The sequence below is a fragment of the Leguminivora glycinivorella genome, chromosome 14 (assembly GCF_023078275.1).
Source record: "Leguminivora glycinivorella isolate SPB_JAAS2020 chromosome 14, LegGlyc_1.1, whole genome shotgun sequence".
NCBI classification, from domain to species: domain Eukaryota; kingdom Metazoa; phylum Arthropoda; class Insecta; order Lepidoptera; family Tortricidae; genus Leguminivora; species Leguminivora glycinivorella.
In genome coordinates this window covers 8840820-8861102 of record NC_062984.1, presented here as the reverse complement: position 1 = coordinate 8861102, position 20283 = coordinate 8840820, and the positions used below count along the sequence as shown (strand labels likewise).

The 20283-nt window shown below is 38.1% G+C and overlaps 1 protein-coding gene across 1 annotated transcript; it reads left to right on the top strand.

Annotated features, from left to right (window-relative positions):
- Positions 1 to 62: 62 nt before the first annotated feature.
- On the top strand, positions 63 to 20283 carry LOC125233242 (small subunit processome component 20 homolog). The gene is given in 17 exon segments (XM_048139176.1): positions 63 to 196; positions 280 to 566; positions 910 to 1243; positions 1599 to 2825; positions 3106 to 6611; positions 7774 to 7938; positions 8449 to 9154; positions 9156 to 9349; positions 9351 to 9495; positions 10103 to 10329; positions 12057 to 12219; positions 12342 to 12355; positions 13234 to 13396; positions 13880 to 14428; positions 16860 to 17045; positions 18263 to 18523; positions 19825 to 20283. Coding segments are annotated over 17 exon segments (8355 nt in total). The 5' UTR covers positions 63 to 151; the 3' UTR covers positions 20008 to 20283.

Sequence of the window (20283 nt, the reverse complement as noted above, 5' to 3'; positions counted from 1 at the left end):
CAATGTTGTCGTATGTCAAGTCAAAATTTGACACTTGACAGAAGACAACTAGAAACGTCAAACAAATGTGTGCGCCGGAGACATGTGGTTTTATTTACGTGAAATAATAAGTCTATTTAAGAAATAAATAGGCAATAGAGACACTATCAAAATGAAAATTAAACCCGTAAAACACAAAACAACCAACACCTTTCGGGTATGTACGATATAAGTGCTCTTTATACCAAGTTTTATGTCGAGAAACTTTTTCTTAATGAAAATCCTTGCTTACGTTTTCAGTTTGTCCCTTTCGCTGAACGGATCAACTCTATAGATATCCGACATGCAGCCCTTTATCACATAGAGCACGCATACACTGAACAACCTGAAGAAAATGAGACTCACTTCCATCTCGCCTTAAGGAAATGGCATGGACTAAACTTAACACTAAACTTCAAAAAGTTCAAGAAAGAGGTCTTTGGAATTATAACTGTACCACAGTTGGTCCATAGGAAAGATGATGTTGTGGAAATATTAGAAAAATATCTAAATTTAGAAGATCAATTGTGTCTACAACCTTTACTGGAGTAAGTTTGCTACTGTTTCTGACTGTAAAAGTTTATAATTTGCATCTTTGTTGATAAATTACTATTTATATCTTTGTATCTCAAATAAAATGATATGTATAGTAAATGATGCATAACCATGAGTCCAATTTTCGAGACACACAAGTGCTATTGTTCTATTTAAAAAAAAACAACATATATGATTTTTATAAGTTTGTTCTAGTTTCATTGCTTTGCACTTCAATGGATTCTATAAAAGTAAGGATATGTCAAAACAGGATAGGTCAGAGTATAGCAAAAGGGGCCCCTCTTACCCATATTGACCTTATGTAATAATTTTTTAATAAACACATTAAAATTTCAGAATTCTGGTGTCTCTTGCCAAAGACCTAAGAGATGACTTCTATCCATACTTCCCAAGATTTCTGGACATCTTAATAAAGCTATTAAAAACAAAAGATGCCGAAAGGCTCGAATGGACCCTGGTCTGCCTTGCATTCCTTTTCAAGATCCTTAAACCATATCTTAAGAAAGATATAGCAGTAGTGCTGAAGAGGATCATTCCATTGCTGAGTGAATCACAACCACAGTATATAAATAATTTTGCAGCGGAGAGCTTTGCGTTTGTGGCCCGGGATATTAGAGACAAGAAGAAGTTTATTGAACTTATATTGAACTATTTGCAGACAAATGATGATGTAAGTAGTTACGAAAATATTTAATATGTGCTACAGTTTATTTCAATTTGAAACTTATAGTTTCTAGAGATATGCTACATAAATCTATTAAAATACAAGAAAATAATTATTTCTGAGTTGGGTTAGTTTCATTCTTCTTCTTTAGTCGTTCCCTCAATGCTGAGTATCGTGACATCATGTCATTCTGTTGAGACTTTCCATTAATTTCACGTAGCCTGAAGAATATTTACACAAAGTTGAAGGCACGAGACCTCAGGCACCTCCCCCTACTAGATGGTGTGCTCAAATTACTGTTTTTTTATGAAATTCAACATTTATTTGCCTTGTTTTTGAATCATTATATTCTCTTTTACAGGCCATATCGGGGTGTGGTCACCTCATATTTGAAATCATTAAAGGTGTACCTGGCAAGTTCCACAGCTGCGTTGAAACCTTCCTGCCACTGCTGTTACAACACTTAAAAGAACACAGACCACACCAGGAAATACTCTTCAAGGTCCTCACACAAACATTTGAAGACAGCTTGCAGACAGTCAATCATAAAGAATTCTCTATATTCTGGACAAATATTCTTAAATACACAGAAGAGATGCTTAAAGAGGATGAGCATAACCAAGGACTTGAATTTATACTGAGACTTGCTGGTCAAGTAATAGAGCACCAGAAAGGAAAATATTTAATAAACCCACCACAATTTGTTCTTCTCCTGATCAAAGTTATCTGTGAGCAATCAGATGAAAATATTCTTCAAGTATGTGCCCAAATAGGAGCTCTGTTACTCCTCTCCCCAAATGCCTCTTTATCACAAGAGCATGCTGGGATCATAGTCAAAGTTCTACTGCCATTGCCATACCCAAACATTCTTGTAAATTTTGTGCAAAATGTGATTGACTATACCCAATTTGACATGCACATACTGCCACCCTTTTTGAAGTATGTCTCCCAATCTGATTTCGACAAAGATGCAATGTGCACACTCAGTAAAATATGTCTTAGGAAGTCACCATTGTCCATGAATGGCATAAAACTTTTTGAGTGGGTGAAATATCCTCTCGATTTTGGACCAAACCTGCCTAAGTTTATGGAGCACTTCTTAAGTGTAATCAATGAGGATATTAACAATATCATTGAAAATCCACTTAACTTGATGAATATGCTGTTTTGCCTGCCGCATATTGAGAAAATAGAAATTGATAGTTGTGTGGCTGCATTGAATCAACTTATAAGCAAACTGGTTGAAATACTGACGAGTTATAACCTTGAAAGCCAGACAGTTGGCAATAAATACCATTGCAGCACTACAGAACTATCCAAAAGTGCCAGAAAAGTCCTATTTATACTTGCAAACGCAATGGAAAGTGCTATTCACATTTCCAGCTGTAAAAACTTAAAGAAAATTTGTGACATAGATACCTTGTTGCCTGTGATATTACCATATGCTGCCGATCCTAATTATTTGGCAGCATTGCATTTGACAGATTTGTATTTGACTGCCTGTGAGCAAGATAACATTCTGTCCTCTCCTGTATTGGCATTGATTGATTCTTATCTCAATGCAAATGTCTCTTCTCCATTCCGTGTGGTAAGTTCTTTTTAGCTAATATGTTTTTTATGTATTAAAAATATAAAAAGGAAATTATTTTCTGTTCACCTGTAGCCCTAGTTCTCTGTTGGTTTGACCTACTATTAAATACTAGGATTCAATGGCTATTAGACTAAATTTTTTAATTTAATTCTTTAATTTCTGATTGGAATTTGGCAGCTAATATAGATCTCCCTGTAAATCATTGACTTCAGTACATATGGGACATATAGGGGAATTTTGATAATATACATACTTTACTCTATGTGTTTTTTTTTAGGTTCGCCTGCTAACAACACATATTTACAAACTATTTGAGAACACAGAACCATTAAACAAAACTGCTCAAGTAGGAGGCACAACTGAAAAATTATCAGTATTCAGCATGTGTTACTCTGTGGAATCCACTGTTCCCTCCATCCAGGAATACAGAGCCCAACAAAACACACTACAAAAGATGGTGTTCAATACTACACAGTATGCTTTGATAAAAGATACAGATTTCCACCTGTTTCCCTTGAACTATATGTTTGGGATACTCTATATGAACTTTAAATTATTATGGGAGCCAGTCACCGAATTCATTGCCAGCTACGGAAATTCTCTTGCCACTGACGAGTTTTGGCCGATTTTCCACAAAATTCTTCAAACCGCTTTTGACAATGCAAAAAAAGATTTGAAACAATTCAAGTTTGATGACGAATTTGAATGTGAGTTTGATCTGTTGAAAGAACTTTATGCAGAACACAATAACATCTCAGAAAGACCAGATGTATATAATTACAGAGATCTGCTATTGAAAGTGATGACCAATTGCATACAGGTTTGTGAAGCAAGAAATAGAGATGTTGTAGTATTATTTTTAAACTTTATTGAAGAAGAATATAAGAGACCTGACAAAGCGAATGCCCTCAAAATTGACGTAGAAAGCAGAAATAATGCCATGGATATTGATGATAATAAACCGAATGAAGAAAATGTTAATGACGCTAATGTTGAAGAAATTACAGATATTGTTGAAGATGCCAAAGAAACTGTTTCGGGAAAAGTAACATTTAAAACCCTCATCAATGTTATGCAAGTTTTAGCACAGTTTAAAAATCCAAGAGCACTTCATAAAGAGCCAGTGTTTTGGGAACTTTACATGGAATTTTTGAAACACAAAAATGCAGGTTTACAGAAATTTGCTCTAGATTGTGTCATAAACTATAAAAACAAAAGCATAGTTGCCTATAAAAGCAATTTGTACAATCTAGTAGATGACAAAAAGTTTAAAGACGAATTAACTTTGTTCAAAATCACTGAAGACGCTCAAAACATTCACGCGGATGATAGAGAACACGTCATTCCGATCATCCTGAGAATTCTCTACGGGAAAATGACGTCTAAAATGGCGACAGACAAGAAAGGAGGCGGTCAAACCAGAAGATCTCTAATCATGAGATATGTTGCTGGATGTAATGAGAAAGAGCTGAAAATGTTCGTTGAAATGGCATTCTCTCATGTGAAACATTACATTACAATGCAACCCAAAGAAATTTATGAAAGCATTGTCTCCACTTTGGACTTGAAGTCTGTTATTATTCCAGGAAAGTTGCATAGCATTCTGAATTTGTTTGAAGTGGTTCGTGAATATTTCGGAGGATACCTGAAGGATGAATTATTATCAGATTTATTGAAGATATTTATATCCGTGTGTTCAACAGTGGGGGCTGTCCTGGCTCATGGAGATAAAGTTCATGTTGGATATTATAAAGTAATGAAAAACTTAAGGACATTAGCCATTGGCATACTAACAAAGCTTTTTGACCAGTTTGATAAGTATGCTTGGAGTTCAGAGGAGCTGAATGTTTTCTTTGAAACTCTGATCTGGCCTTTGATGTCCAAGTTACACATTGAAGGTATCCACAGTCCCACTGCACTTTTGAAGCTATTGAACACGTGGTGCCAAAACCCAAGATATTACGTTTTGCTTGTGACATGCCCAAAACACGATCCCTCACTGAGTGCAATCCCTGAGATATTCAAACTTCTACTGGCACCAAAAACTAGTCCAGTTGTTGTTAATATGATTCTAGATATGGTTGAAAAGCTTTTGACCTTGACAGAAGATGAAGAGGAAAAGGACTTACCTGCTATAGTGCCGTTTAATACAACAGAAGTAGAGGTTACTACTGAATTGGCAGTTGAGATGAATTTCGGCAGCAAAATTTTGATACCACACATCCCAAGCGTACTAGAAGTTATGAAAAGACGCATCGCAAACTCAGCTAAGTCAAACACCATGAACAAAAGAGACTTGCTCATACTCTCTCGGGTCACAGAGCTTGTGGCTTCCCCAGAGTTGTGTGACGAACTTCTGAACCTTTTGCTGCCAATACTTGTTAAGAAAGTATGCATGAATATGGCTGAAGAAAATATGGAGCACGCCGTCAATACCATAATCAACTTATTAGGGCACAGCACTAATCCTCAAACATATATCAAGAATATTGCTGTACTTTTCAACAAAATTACCCTTATTGACGTCAGGAAACTCCTACTTAAACTATTGTCTTCAATAGCAGAAACAGCTCCCAAAAACAAAGAAATTCTCGCTCGAATTAGTGACGTTATATCCGAAATGAATGCATTTAACAAACGATGGATCGAACAGCCCGATTTCGATAGGAGGCTTGATGCATACAACAAAATTTACCAGTTGCTAGATGATAACCAAATCGATTTAGATCTCGCGATACTTATTGTTAACAATTGCTTCTATTTCATACGGACTGAAAAAGATATAGGGTTGCGTGACGGAGCCGCTCTATGTCTAAAGAAGATTCTTCCAAAATTACTGCTGAAGTATTGGTCAGCCACTGATGGACAGTTCTTAGTACGTGATACAGTTTTGTCTTTAATTTCAAATGGTATTAGAGACTCAAAGAACGAAATACTTAGGAATGAAAGTATAAACCTACTTGGAGAATTAGCAAGGGAATGCCCAAGTACCGACGTCGTTCTTTCAGATCTGGCTCATTTGACCAACAACGAGGACAGAGAAGTAGACTTCTTTGATAACATGTGCCATTTACAAATGCACAGGCGCGTCAGAGCGCTAATGAAATTCTGTAAAGTCGTCAAGAAAATGACTAAATGTCCTTCGCCAAGAACGCTAACTAATTTCATCTTGCCTTTGGCTACGATTTACATTTGCGACGACAAATACACGGATAAAAACACGTTGATAGACGCGTGTATAGAAACAGTTTCGACTTGCTGTAGATTGCTTCCCTGGTACCATTATGAAGTCATACTGAAGTTGTATTTGAACAAAATGCGTCACGCTTCAGATCATCAGAAACAATTGACGCGATTAGTCGTTAGCATTCTAGATGCGTTCCACTTTGATTTCTCAAAAGCTAAAAACATTGAGTTGCCTAAAGCGTTGCTGGTTAATATTGATAATAGACCACCAAAGAATAAGAAAGGAAAAGATGACAAGACTGTAAAAGGTGATGGTGAAAAAGCAAATAATAATGAAAAGCAAGAAGAAGTAATGGAAGATGATGAAGAAAACGAAGAAAATGATGAAGCTGAAAAAACTATAGAGAATTTAGAAGTAACCCAAATAGATATAGATTCTGAATTGAAAGCGGCCGACGATGAAGCAGAAAGCGAGGAACCAGCGAGCAAGGAGACAGCTAGTGTCCCGGCGTTTGAGAGGGTTACGCAAGTCCCTCCGTCGCTGGCGAAGAGAATTATCAAGTCGTTGTCAGCGGGGTTGCTTCCACAGCTTAATCGGTAAGTTTAAATTATTAAGCTAGTTTATCTACCCTGCCTTGCATAGCTGGGCACCGTTAATAAAATAGTTAACTTCGATAATCGTTAATCCGTTACTAAAAAAGTTAACTTCGTTAATCGTTAAAGCGATACATTTCGTCAAATTTAACGGAAGTTAAAGTTAATCGATAATCCGTTAACACGTGATAAAACTTGAATTTTACTTGCATCAATAATCCATTATATTGTATTATGTTATACTGTTCAGTACAGCAACGCCTCTCAAAACATCCCTGATGTCAATAGGTCAAAACCCGGAATGTCAACAAATGTGTGTGTTTAATCGACCCACTTTTTGGTTACCATTAAGGTGAGATTTACTTGTATATTTATATGAATATACTGACTAAGTGGCTTTATAGCATACAGCAACGCCTCAAAACATCCCTGACAAAACCCGTGGGACGTTTTTTGGTTACCATTAAGTGTTTACTTGTATATTTATATGAATATACTGACTCTTTATAGCAACAAAGTGGGACGTTTTCCATGTACACTCACAAATTATCGTTACAATTAGCGGCCCTGACACAATCGCCATGGTAAAAACCTAGGATTCACTGAGTCAACGTTAGTAAAAAGCGAAGCAAAGATAACAATACTGGCTTATATATAACTTCGTATTTTTAACGATCGACATCGGGTTTTTTCAGTAGCGTTCACAACGTGTTTTTCGCTGCGCCGCTGGCGCCTGCCATGCTAGATTAACGATTAACGGACTAGGATAAATTTAACGGAAGTTAACGAATCCGTTAACAACTTTTAAAGTTAATCCGTTAATCGAAATGTTAACTTCGTTAATTAACGATTAACGGATTAACGAGTTAATGCCCAGCTATGCTGCCTTGTGGTTTATTTCGTCTGTAAAGTTATATATAGCCGCACAGTTTCCTTAAACTTAGTCATTATGTCCCAAAAGTGATGGATCGATTTCCCAACCATAATACCATGTTTGTATAGTCTATCCAATCAAACTGTTAGTTTAATATCTTGAATAACGTACCGAGGTTTTCCTTTACAGCGTTTCTTAGCAGAAATTAAGAACACCTAAAATCTTTTTTGTATACCTAACATGTATCTAAATAGGAATAGGTCTATCTAATATCGTTTTTTTCTTACTCAGTGCCATCGGCAAGCTAACAGAGCACGAAGAGTCCCACAAAGTAAACCGCAGACGTTTGGGCTTAGAGCGACAAGCAGAAGACATGCTACGAGTACCTATCGCTCTTGCTCTGGTTAAACTACTGCAGCGGCTGCCTGGCGATGTGCTGAGACATCATCTACCCGGGTAAGTGTATTATTTGGAGAATGTACTACTTCTGTTGGTAAGATGACGACATGAAGAGTCTTACAAGGTGAATCGCCGTCGTGTAGGCCTTGAGCGACAGAAGATATACTGCGAGTTACAATCGCACTTACTGGATCGACATCATCTGCTTGGATAAGTGTTTTACTATTGGCGAATGTATTGCTTCTGTTGGCATGCAGAGTCATGAAGCATGAAGAGTCTCATAAGGTCTCAAAGGCAAGCGGAAGATATGCTGCGAGGCACAGGCAGTTATAAAATGAATTGATTGATAGTTAATGAATTGTAAGTTTACCTCCTTATTACAAAATATTTACCAGAAAGCCTAGTTTCGTAATTGCAATAAAAAGAAATACTAAAGCAAGATATTTTTTTAATATGTGCTACACGTATTGTTCTTTTTTATTTTTAGTTTCACATTGACTTAGTTTTTACTGTTATGCTGTGTAACTTATTTGAATAATAATAAATAATAATAATTTTTATTTTCAGTATCATCATAAAACTCTGTTCATTCTTGAAATCACCGCTAAAACAAGTGCGAATCACTGCTCGAGATATCGTCAAGAAAATAATGATCACCATCGGAACTTCCTACATAGGCATCTTACTAGAACACCTCACCCTACTCCTGACGAGAGGCTTCCAAGTACACGTACTAGTAGCCACTATACATTCCGTCTTAGATGCTTTGAAAGCAGACTTCAAACCAGGAGAATTAAACGAGAATTTAGACTACATCCTTGATGTTTGTACTAATGATCTATTCGGAGCATTGTCTGAAGAAAAAGAGGTTGATAAACTACATTATAAAACACCGGAAGCTAAACCTAGTAAAAAGAGTTATGTGACTTTGATGATAGTATCTCAGAATATAACAGAATCATGCCTTATCAACTTGCTTCTACCATTCAAAGAGGTTCTACAAAAACACCAATCGAAGAAGATAGTTACAAAAGTGCAAGAAGCGCTAGCACATATAACTAGTGGTTTGGTAACAAATAAATTTATAGACATTGAATCACTCTTCATATTTTTACACGGTATAGCGTCAGAAAGCATACCTGAATTCGTACTAGGTGCACCTAAGAGAGAAATAACACAGAAACAGAAAGAAAAAATGCTTATAGCTAAACCCGACTGTTTTATAATCCCAGAAATACCTAAGAGAAATAAAGAAGTGCAAGCGAAGCATGTCAAAGGTGTCCGCAAAAGCTAACGCTCATGTCTTAGTAGAATTCAGTTTGAATATCCTATACGTGATTCTTAAGAGAGAGAAAGTTACAAGAGTTGAATGCAGGGCGTTCGTAGACCCTTTGATACCTTTACTAGTAGATGCGTTGAAGAGTGACCACGTCAAAGTAACTACTGTTGCCCTGAAGTGTATTGCGACCTTGGACTATAAGAGTCAGCACGCCGACTCTCGAAGAATTGGTGAAGGATATCGTGAAGACTCTATTCCTGATTTTACATAAGTATGCGACGTTTGAAATTAGCAAGCAGAATGATAATTACCATTTAGTTAGGAATGCATTCAAGGTAAGTGTTTTATACAATTTTAATAATCAAATAACTACCTAACACTAAAAGCATATTTTGGGACACAATAATCACGAAGTTATTAAAATATTTTACTCTGATATAGTTGCATTTAATGTCCGTTTGAACTGGGTTTCCACCACAGATATGCTAAGAAGCATAGCGACGAATATTGTTGTGGTTCTTAACAGAACATACCTATCTCGTTACGCATCCTCACATATCTCCGATATAAACAAAGCCCTTAGAATTCCATACAACCATAAACGCAAATCAGCGATTATATCTTACTTCGTGCGTAGCCGAATGCACAAATGCTCACGAAACGCTCGTAGATATCTGTCTCTATCGCTGTCGCGTATTGGCGCGAAAGAGCCAGACTACATTTCGCGGCTTTTCGTTTCGCGTGAGAAATTCCATTTGGCTACGAGGCCTGGTATCGAAAGCGCACAATAAAACATTTCTGACTGTTCTATAACTTAAAGCATTGTTCGCAAAGTTAAATGTCCAGATTTTGGTCTATTTTGAGTCAAATATCTGCTTGTTTGCTGCCTATTTCATGAAAAAAAATAAGTTCATTTCTTTCTATTCTTACTTCACTTTTCAGGCAATCACAGTCTTAATCCGCAACGTAAAATACTACACCATGGAGGCTGACCAACTGAAAACACTGTTACTCTACGCCGAGGAAGACTGCCAGAACGACGAGAAACAAGCCAGTTCTTTCTCGCTACTGAAGGCTATTTTAGAGGCCAAACTCGTCTCCACCGAGCTGCATGAGGTCATGGAGAAAGTGTCGAAGATATGTATCTTGAGCGAGTCGGCGAGATCAAGGTAACTAATATTTTTCACTACACCAACTGGTGTTATTCTACGCCGAGGAAGACTGCCAGAACGACGAGAAACAAGCCAGCTCCTTCTCGCTACTGCAGGCTATTTTAGAGTTACTCGTATTTGATAGCTGGATTACATCCACCATATGCTTTAAGGCTGCTTTCAAAAAAAACGTCAAAATAATGTAAAATTGGTAGTTTTAGTCGGTGAAATACTACACTTTCCGTTATCCAATAGAATTATTTAATTCAAATTTCAGTTAGAGCATCTTATTATCTTGATTTTTATAAGACTGGATTTTTGAAAATCAAGTAACTAAATTAATTATGATTTTTTCTCTAAAGCACGTTTAGAAAAATTTACGCATAGAGCTGAATTAGTCGATCTTATTTGTAAAATTTGGACAATTTTGATAACTAAAACTGGTAAATTTATAATTCGTATACCCTGTACTACAATCTTCTCAGACTACATTTTTATTATAAGGTTTTAAAAAAGAGTAAACGAGGCTAAGTCGAAATCAATTTTTTTCAGAAATTACCTAAAATTAAGTGACAATTTCTTTGAAAATCTACATCACTCCGAAATAATATTTGTATTTAATGAATCTTCAACGTTTACTTAAATTGCTGATATGCCTTAGTGATTATAAATTGCTATTATTTATTTTTGGCAATTTTTTGAAAACGAGCCTTCACCAGTACAATTATTACCACTTTTGGACATTTTCTTATATTTTGTTTGACCAAGTAGAAAAAGTCGTATAATGTGATATATATTTGTAAACTACTCGCAAAGCCCTTTAATTTGATACCACACACGGTATGATCAAGCGCTCCGTTGCGATTTCAATGTTTTTCACACGAAAGCCCTCTTAATAAATCCATTTGAGACATTAGAAATAGAATACAAAGAACCTCTTCTTACATTTGATTCTGTTACGAGTATATTTAGTATTTTTAAGTTTCTTGATTTAGCTTTACGGCTCAGTCAGGATATTGTGAAAGTGTGATGTGTGACCTTTACAACCTTGTAGGTCGCATACGACGTTAGATAAATACATATATCTACTAATTCTGATGTTTTTTTTCCATCCAGTCACACCTCGGACACTGGTGATCAAATATATGAAAGAGACGCGTCCCTAGCACACAATCAGCTCGTGTAGGTGAACGCGTACTATTCTTGTATGAGTGAAATATGACAGGTCGACTGTTCGCGTTTTTGACAGGCGGTAACTGTGACCTCACAGTACGATAGTACTCTTTATAATACTGCGCTTAAGGCACATTTTGGCGAACAATGCTTTTTAGGGCAACCGTTGGGTCACAGTATAATAAAGAGTACTATCGTTCAGTATGGCCACTCCCGCTCCCCGCTGAAAGTGCCGCCCACCCCCTCTCGGTTACCTCACAGTTACCGCCTGTCAAGAACGGGAACAGTCGACCTGTCATATTTCATTCATACAGTCAGCAGCAGAAGTTCCGTAACGGGCAAGGTGTTCACAATGATCCTAACACGCTCTTATTGTCTTAAAAATAAGATTGTGTCAAGTTCATTTTGAACACCTTGCCCGCTACGGAACTTCTGCTGCTGACTGTACAAGCATAGTACGTGTTCACCTACACGAGCTTAGACTGTGTGCTAGGAACGCGCCTCTTGATCGCCAGTGTCCGAGGTGTGCCTTAAGTTTCTATGAATAAGATAAGATTCCTTTTCCTTTGCAGAGACGAAGCTCGAGCCATATTCGTGATGTACCTAACCAACTACTCACCTGGAAAGCGTCTCGAGCGGTTCATCCAGTTTTTCGTGTCTCAGCTAAACTACGAGCTGCAACACGGCAGGGAATCTTCCCTCAAGTTCCTGGAGATGATCATCAGCAAGCTACAAGTGGTAAGTACTCGACCGACTACAGCTTGCCAAAGAAGAGTAGAAATGGTTTTTTTTTGTCATAGCATAGCTAGCATAGCAAAACATCGTGAGGAAACCGGACTAATTCCAATAAGGTCTAGTTACCTAAGTTCGGGTTGGAAGGTCTGATGGCCGTCGCTTTCGTAAAAACTACTGCCTACTCATCTCATCCTCCTTGCGTTATCCCGGCATTTGCCACGGCTCATGGGAGCCTGGGGTCCGCTTTGACAACTAATCCCAAGATTTGGCGTAGGCTGTAGTTTTACGAAAGCGATTGCCATCTGACCTTCCAACCCGAAGGGTAACTAGGCCTTATTGGAATTAGTCCGGTTTCCTCACGATGTTTTCCTTCACCGAAAAGCGACTGGCAAATATCAAACGCCAGTAAGTAATTCATGGAAATTATCATTAGGAAGCTACAATTGGTAAGCTCATGTGCAGCTGAACTACGATCTAAAGGCAGTCGTATCTCAAGTTTCTAAAGATTACCAAGCTACAAGTAGTAAGTAATCGACCAACTACTTGCAGTATAAAACTTGAAGAAATCTATTACAGACTCTTAACAAATATCTACTCTAATACCTTTTCCCAATTCTAAAATCACAACATCTACGAGTTTTTTTGTGCCGTTTTTTGCTAATACGTGACCAAGCGTTTTCCTCCCCTACCCCTGTAGTTTTCAGCTATTTTTAGATCAATTTTTGCATTAATAGATATTCGTGTGACTATATCAAATTTAATAGTATTTGTTTAGTGTACATCATCTTTTTTTCCGAAACAATGATTTTCATCCCATCACCTTCATCATCCCCAGCTTATATAAACGTTCCTCTGCTGACCAAATATTTCACAGGTTACGTGACAAAGTTAGACCCCCCCCCCTCCCCCTCTGTGACCAAGCGTAGTATTTCCCCCCCCCCTATCTCTTCCCTTAGATTAATACGAGTTTATCCTGAAGTTTTTACTATGTTCAACTTGACTGACCAAGCAAAGTGACTACCTCCTCCTTTCTCTAGGAGCCACTATGCTCAACGACGCCGCGCCCGACTGCCGCGCCGCCGCCGCCAACTGTATAGAGGTCATGCTCAAGCGGTTCCAAGCATTGGAGAGAAATAAGCTATTTGACTTGGTTACTACGTTCTTCGAGGATACGCAGGTATCTTGTTATTTCAAACTTACAAGTTTTAGAACCTTTAATCGGATCATCTTCAAACTGTACTTAGTGAGACAATAACATTTACTCGGTGCCTTTGAGACAGTGTGTCAGTGTCCAAAATAGCAATGGTTCTTCTCTTAGATATACAGGTATACATTTTATTTTATTTTCATCACACTCGCACGCTAAATGTGCTATTGCACGCAGGCGGAACGCGAGTTATAGAAAAATCGTTCTCCCTAGGGAGTTAAGAAATTTCTAGTACTGTATTGAACTCTTTTTTACCTTTTTGCATATTTTTTATAATGCAAGTGTGATGAAAAACATTGTGTGTAACTCGGGAAGTATGAATATTACTAACTCGAGTCTTCAAATCGCTCCGGCAAGCCGTCGCGATTTAACTTACTCTCGTTAGTAATATTCAACTTCCTCCCCTTGTTGCACAATGTACTATTGCTCTAACTCAAACATTTCTCCTTCCAGCCGGTACACTTCGAGCTCGCAGCCCAACTGTGCATCCGTTTCGTGAACGTCGAAGGCGAGGGCTTCAAGACCCGCCTCCCCGCCATCCTGCCCCTCGTGAGCGGCAAGCTCCTCCTCCTGACCAACGACATAGGCGCCGGCCGCTTCGTCAAACTACAAACACACCACGCTGAAGATAAAACGGACGAGGAAAAACAGAGAGAAAAAGACCACAGTCTCATACAGATGCTCAATCTAATCGATAAAATCACTGTACAATGCGAGTCTACTTTGAAAAACAAAAAATATATAAGCGATTATGATGAAATAGCTCAACAGTCCCAAGCGTTACTAGCTTATCCACATTCCTGGGTTAGATTAAGAGCGGCAAAAGTTATACATCAAATTTTGTTATCAGTCGACCCGCAAGAGTTGGATGTGATAGTTAGAAAGAAGGTGGAAAGTGAGAGAGGGTTTATTTTTGATAATACGGAGGAGGCGTTGAGGAGCTTGGTGTTGGACTTGTGTGCGCAGTACACTGCTGGCGTTTCGCAAGAGATGGCTGAACAGGTACATCAATGCTACATACTTAATTTACTACTGTTAAAGTAATTTGAGTCGTTTATATAATTTCTATTAAGCTAAATTCCATATTTGTTGCGAAGTCTTGTCTTATTTTGTTGGTTTTACCGTAAGGACGAGATTTGCTTGTTAACCGACTTCAAAAAGAGGAGGAAGTTCTCAATTCGTCTGTTTTTTTATTATATCAAATACACGAATTGTCACAGCTTGTCCTCCAAGTTCCTACCTAGTATACATATTATTTATCTAATTGATGAAATTCACATTATGTACAATTATTTGATTTAAATATGAGCAAATTTAATGTATTTTAAATGCAAACAATAATTAGTCAAGATTTCTCGACGAATCAGCCCTCGATCGTACTTTTCTTCGAACACGACTCATAAGAGTCATAAGAGTTTGCACCATCACGTCAGGATACCTCTTTGTCGCCAGGTCCACAGTTTTCGCCGCTCCTCCACGGAATTAACCTCCCCGCCTCTCTTTTTAAGAAACCCTTTCATTATACTCCAATATTCCTCGATAGGCCGGAGTTCTAGGCAATTTAGTGGATTTTTAACTTCTGATTAGCAGAAACGTCTGCAATCGATGCCGTTACAGACGCAGACGTTTCTGCTAATCAGAAGTTAAAAATTTAGCATGGTTAGCCCATCGTAACTGGTGAATTTCCAATATGACTTGGAACTCCGGTTGCCGTTTAAGAAGTTTAACACTCTTACGGTAGATGTCGCTACGGGTCCCATTGACCTTAGTAGTGGAAAATTTCGCTGGCTTGGTTGAAGTCTTGGTGGCTCAGTTGGCAGAGCGCTGGAGTATCGATCCAGAGGCCGTGAGTTCAAGTCTCACCCAAGGCAGACATTTTCCACTTTTAAATTTATTCTAAGCCTAACGGCATCGATTGCAGACGTTTCTGCTAATCAGAAGTTAAAAATTTAGCATGGTTAGCGCATCGTAACTGGTGAATTTCCAATATGACTTGGAACTCCGGTTGCCGTTTAAGAAGTTTAACACTCTTACGGTAGATGTCGCTACGGGTCCCATTGACCTTAGTAGTGGAAAATTTCGCTGGCTTGGTTGAAGTCTTGGTGGCTCAGTTGGCAGAGCACTGGAGTATCGATCCAGAGGCCGTGAGTTCAAGTCTCACCCAAGGCAGACATTTTCCACTTTTAAATTTAATTTAGTGGATAGCTATATTTCGGTACCACGGCTACACCATTTGCTTTGTACCACTCCATGACAGGTTTCGCGTAGTAACACCTGGCAAGGTCTGGCCAAAATAAAGGCCTGGAGTGGTATTTCTTAACAAACGGAAGTAATCGCTTTTGTAAGCACTCTTTTTGATAGATGCTGCCCTTTATTGTTCCGGTAGTGACAAAAGAGCTGCTTCTTTTCCCGCAACTGCTAATTGCCTGCCAAAGTAGGTATTTTTTTTGGAAACTTAGATCTTTTTTTATTTGACAGTCTTTGGGAGCTTCTGTGCTACTTTTGCTAGTATAAAACTCTTGGCCAGGGATTTCTTAGAAATCGAATTTTATGTAAGTTTCACCATCCATCAGAACGCAGTCAAATTTTGTTAATAAATTTTCGTATAGTTTCTCAATCGAGTTTCTGCTGCTGATTTCTGTCTTATATTCCGATCTGGTGCCGTTTTGTGCTTTAAAACTTCTTAGCCCTGCTCTACCTTTCACTTTTTGAACATACATTGGGACATCTTTACTTTTTTGACACGTCACGAAGTAACATCATACAATTTGAAGCAAATATCCTTAAGATGCGTTCCTTCTTTTTTTATCCTTTATACCCTGCAACCCACTAATTCCTGGCTTTCGTTTTAAAGTTAGGCGTTCCCGAAACCTTTTCAATACGCAACAAACAGTGGATTGTGGAAAATTAAATCTTTTACCCACATCCCTGTAGCTGAGTTTTGGATTTTTTGTGTTTTCGTGCAAAATAAGTTCACGTTGTTTCAGTTGCCTGTTCGATATCGCTACATATATAAATCTTTCACAAAAGTAACTGATATATTTAACACTTTCGAAACCGGGCTCTACGCGGCGCTACGACATTTTCGCTACATACGGGGAAACCCATGTAATCGGCTACGCTTCTACGAGCGGTGTACCCGACAGTCGGGTTCTTGGTAGCGAAAGTGTTAAAAACTATACTTTTTTATGATTTATTTGGCATCAAAAAAAATTCTATACCTTTAATTATAACGAAGCAGCAAATGAATTTATATGCCTCAGTTTTGGCGTGTTCAACCTTTAGAACAGAATTGCATTTGTTCTCGTTCGGTTAGTGTTCAAAGCGGACCCCATGAGCCGTGGAAAATGCCGGGATAACGCAAGAAGGATGATGATGATGATGATGATGATGATGATGATGAACTGATTTCAAAATTTTATTTCACCCACAGGTCACAGCAGTTCTATTCCAAATCCTGAAGCTAGTCCACGCTTTACCCAGCTTCAAGCTGCCGAGTAAAATAAAGGATGAAGACGACATGGAGGGTGGAGGGAGGGTTAACATCCGCTGGATTCTGTTCAAGCTGAGGAAGGCTTGCAACGTGGAGGTCGCTAAAGCGCCTGGTTCCATGAACATTGTAAGTCTTCTAATAGTAATACCACAATAATAAAGAGTACTATCGTACAGTATAGCCACTATCGTTCCCCGCTGAGAGTGCCGCCCACCCGCTCTCGGTTACCTCAGTTACCGCCTTATAAAAACGCGATCAGTCAACCTATCTTCTCGTTTTTATGTGTTCCTATTTGACATATTTTTCTCTTTTGTGTGTTTACGAACGAAAAATATTTTAAGCGGGTTACTCACGTATTAAGTCGATATAGCGTTTGACATGTTTTGGTTCAATTTCGAGAACCTTTCTCAAGAGTAGTAGTATGCGTCGCGCTCTCGACATGTAAAGGCGGGGTCGCTACTCTTGAGAAAGGTTCTCGAAATTGAACCGAAACATGTCGAACGCTATATCGACTTAATACGTGAGTAACCCGCTTAAAATATTTTTAAATATGTATGAGTCTCACGGGAGTTTTATAGTTAAAATTATATTCTATTCTATTCTTCTGTTATACATATCTCACTCATACAAGCATGGTACGCGTTCACCTAGACGGGCTTAGAATGTGTGCGTAGGACCGCGCCTCTTTCATATATTTGATCGCCATTGTCCGAGCAGTGGTAATAAACACATTTCATTATAAGTAGTATTCAGGTTCGGGTCTCTAAAAGTTGGCCAAAAATGTTTGGATGTTTATTTAGTTACCTGAAATAATTTACGGGTGATTATGAAGGTAAACTTAAACATTTATTACAATGGCCCTTACTTGCACCACCCGCTTAACTCAAGGTTAGTGGGCTGTCAACTGTGAAATTCTAAAATGGTGGATTAACCCTCCATTTCCGGTGGTGCAAGTGACCCTAAGACAGTTTATGTTTCGGACTAACGCTACTAGATAGCATACTACCCATATTTAACGCACAAGGAGGCGGGCGTCAATTCTAAAAACAGCACATCAATTTTAATGTTTACAAAATAAATCTTCGGTTATCGTAAAAAGCTCAAGAATTTACAATCCATCCATAGATATTTTATGAAGCCATTTTCTGTTTTCATGAAAATTGTCAATGCCCCCACAAATGAGCCACAGCAAATCTTATTACAAAAAGCCGTAAGGTTTAGCTGTTATTCAGAGCGGGATAGCTTAATGTGTTAATATTTACTATATCCGATATATTTATGGCCGATATAATGGGTTAACAGTTAGCTGACCTTATACCTCTTATTCTTAATTTTTCTTACAGCGCATCTCAATCTTCACCATGCTTCTCCACCTAATCAGCTCCTTCGAAACCCACGACATAAACTCCATAGTGGACATCCTATTGCCGCCGTTAGTTCGCGAGATGTCCACCGGTGACCCGATGGCGCCAGCGTCGCCCGTCAAGCAACTCGCCACGCGGGTCGGCAAGAAATTGAGGAGAAGGATAGGGGACATCGAGTATGGGAAGTTGTTGGCTGAGGCACAGACTAGGCTGAATATTAGGAGGGCTGAGAGGAAAAAGGTTAGTAAATAACGATTACAGTCAACCAAGCCAAGCTTGGAACCCTAGCCTAGGCCACTCTACAGCCATGTCAAAGTGACAAGCAGTAAGAGATTTCTTACAATCTGATTTATAACGTCACTGTGACATAGTTCTACAGTGGCCTAGGGTTCCAACTGGTTGACTGTACCTACTCTGACCGTAGAGGATCAGTTCTTGAGTTCTTAAAATATGGAGATGAGACTTTTGTCCAGGTACAGTCAGCTGCATAGAAATATAGACCCCCTTGCATACAAATTTGTATGGCAGGGGGTCTGCTTTTCTCTGCAGCTGACTGTACATGTCAATGTGTTAAATGGGGTGTTGGTAAGATCCATCCAACACATTACAGAGAACGTTCTCTTTAAAACAGTAGAAACTAGACTGATCACTGATCGACATTAACCCCTTATTTATAAACGTTCACTAAACTTAACAAGCCGATAAAAATCGTTTTGTCCCTTTCTATCACACCAATACGGAAAGGGACAAACGATTTTCATCGACTTGATAACTTTGTTTATGAATAAGGGGGTAAGTGTTGAGAATTTACATAATTATTGCGCCCTACAGTTTGAAAAACGCTGTGCTAGACCATTTGTCCTGAATTCTGAATTAAGAACTCTGGCGTTATGTTAGGGTACTGATCAATCAATATTCATCCAACTCTTGACGGATACGCGGGATCTCGAAACTTTAAAGTTTAGGCCCTACGGCATAGGTAGTTTTTGTAACCCATTTTTTCTACTTGTCGACTTTAATCTGTCAATTAGGACACCACCGACTAAACTATAAATGCTGACTTTTCAGTGTTAGATAGTCTTTGACACTTAGTCACCTGTAATATTTCATTACAGTTCACTTTTAGTTAACTGTAATAATTTAAAAAATAGAACTTCATACAAGTTCTTTACTAATTTGCGATACCTGGCAAATTTTTCTGCATCTGAAACACGTTTTTTTTATCTATCGCGTTATCGACCAATCAGAGACGGTTATTACAAACAATTGGTTGCCAGGTAATTCGATGTTGATACAACGGTGAACGACGCTATTAACATTAATTTTAACTTGAATGATGATATTTTTCGTCCATTGATGATGAAGATGATGACTCATAGAAACAGTATTGTATACAATAGTGATATAATTAAGCTTTTCACTCTCGTACCGTACTATTAGGCCACTCAGCAAGCTTCGTGACCTAAACATGGTACTCGACTGAAAAGTTTTGTATTATATCACGATTGTATAAAATACTATTAACAAACTTACCCTTTCAGGTGTTATTACAAGAAAAAGTCAACAACCCCGAAAAAGCGGCGAAGAGGAAGCTTCAACTAAAAGAAAAGAAGAAGCAATCAAAGAAAATGAAGTTAGAAGTGATGCAAGGCAAGCGACCGCGCCCCAAGAAACGGAAAGCGGAGGACTTGGACATCGAAGATGTGCTGTTGGGAGACGACTAATGTATAGGAATAATTTAAATAATTGTTTATTATTAATTTAGTGTAATGTCAATGGAACGTCATTTAAAAATAAATCTAGTTAAAATATCAGTTATACGCGATATAACCCGTTTATATAGTTTTATTTCATAAGTATTTCATGATTATAGTTTTTTTTTAATGTTATGTAGTTAGTTATTACGTAACGAAAACTAAAGTGGACGGAGACTAGCCCAATTACCCTATATACGCAAGTATACTCTGTTGATTACTTGAGTAATAAATGTATTGTTTACG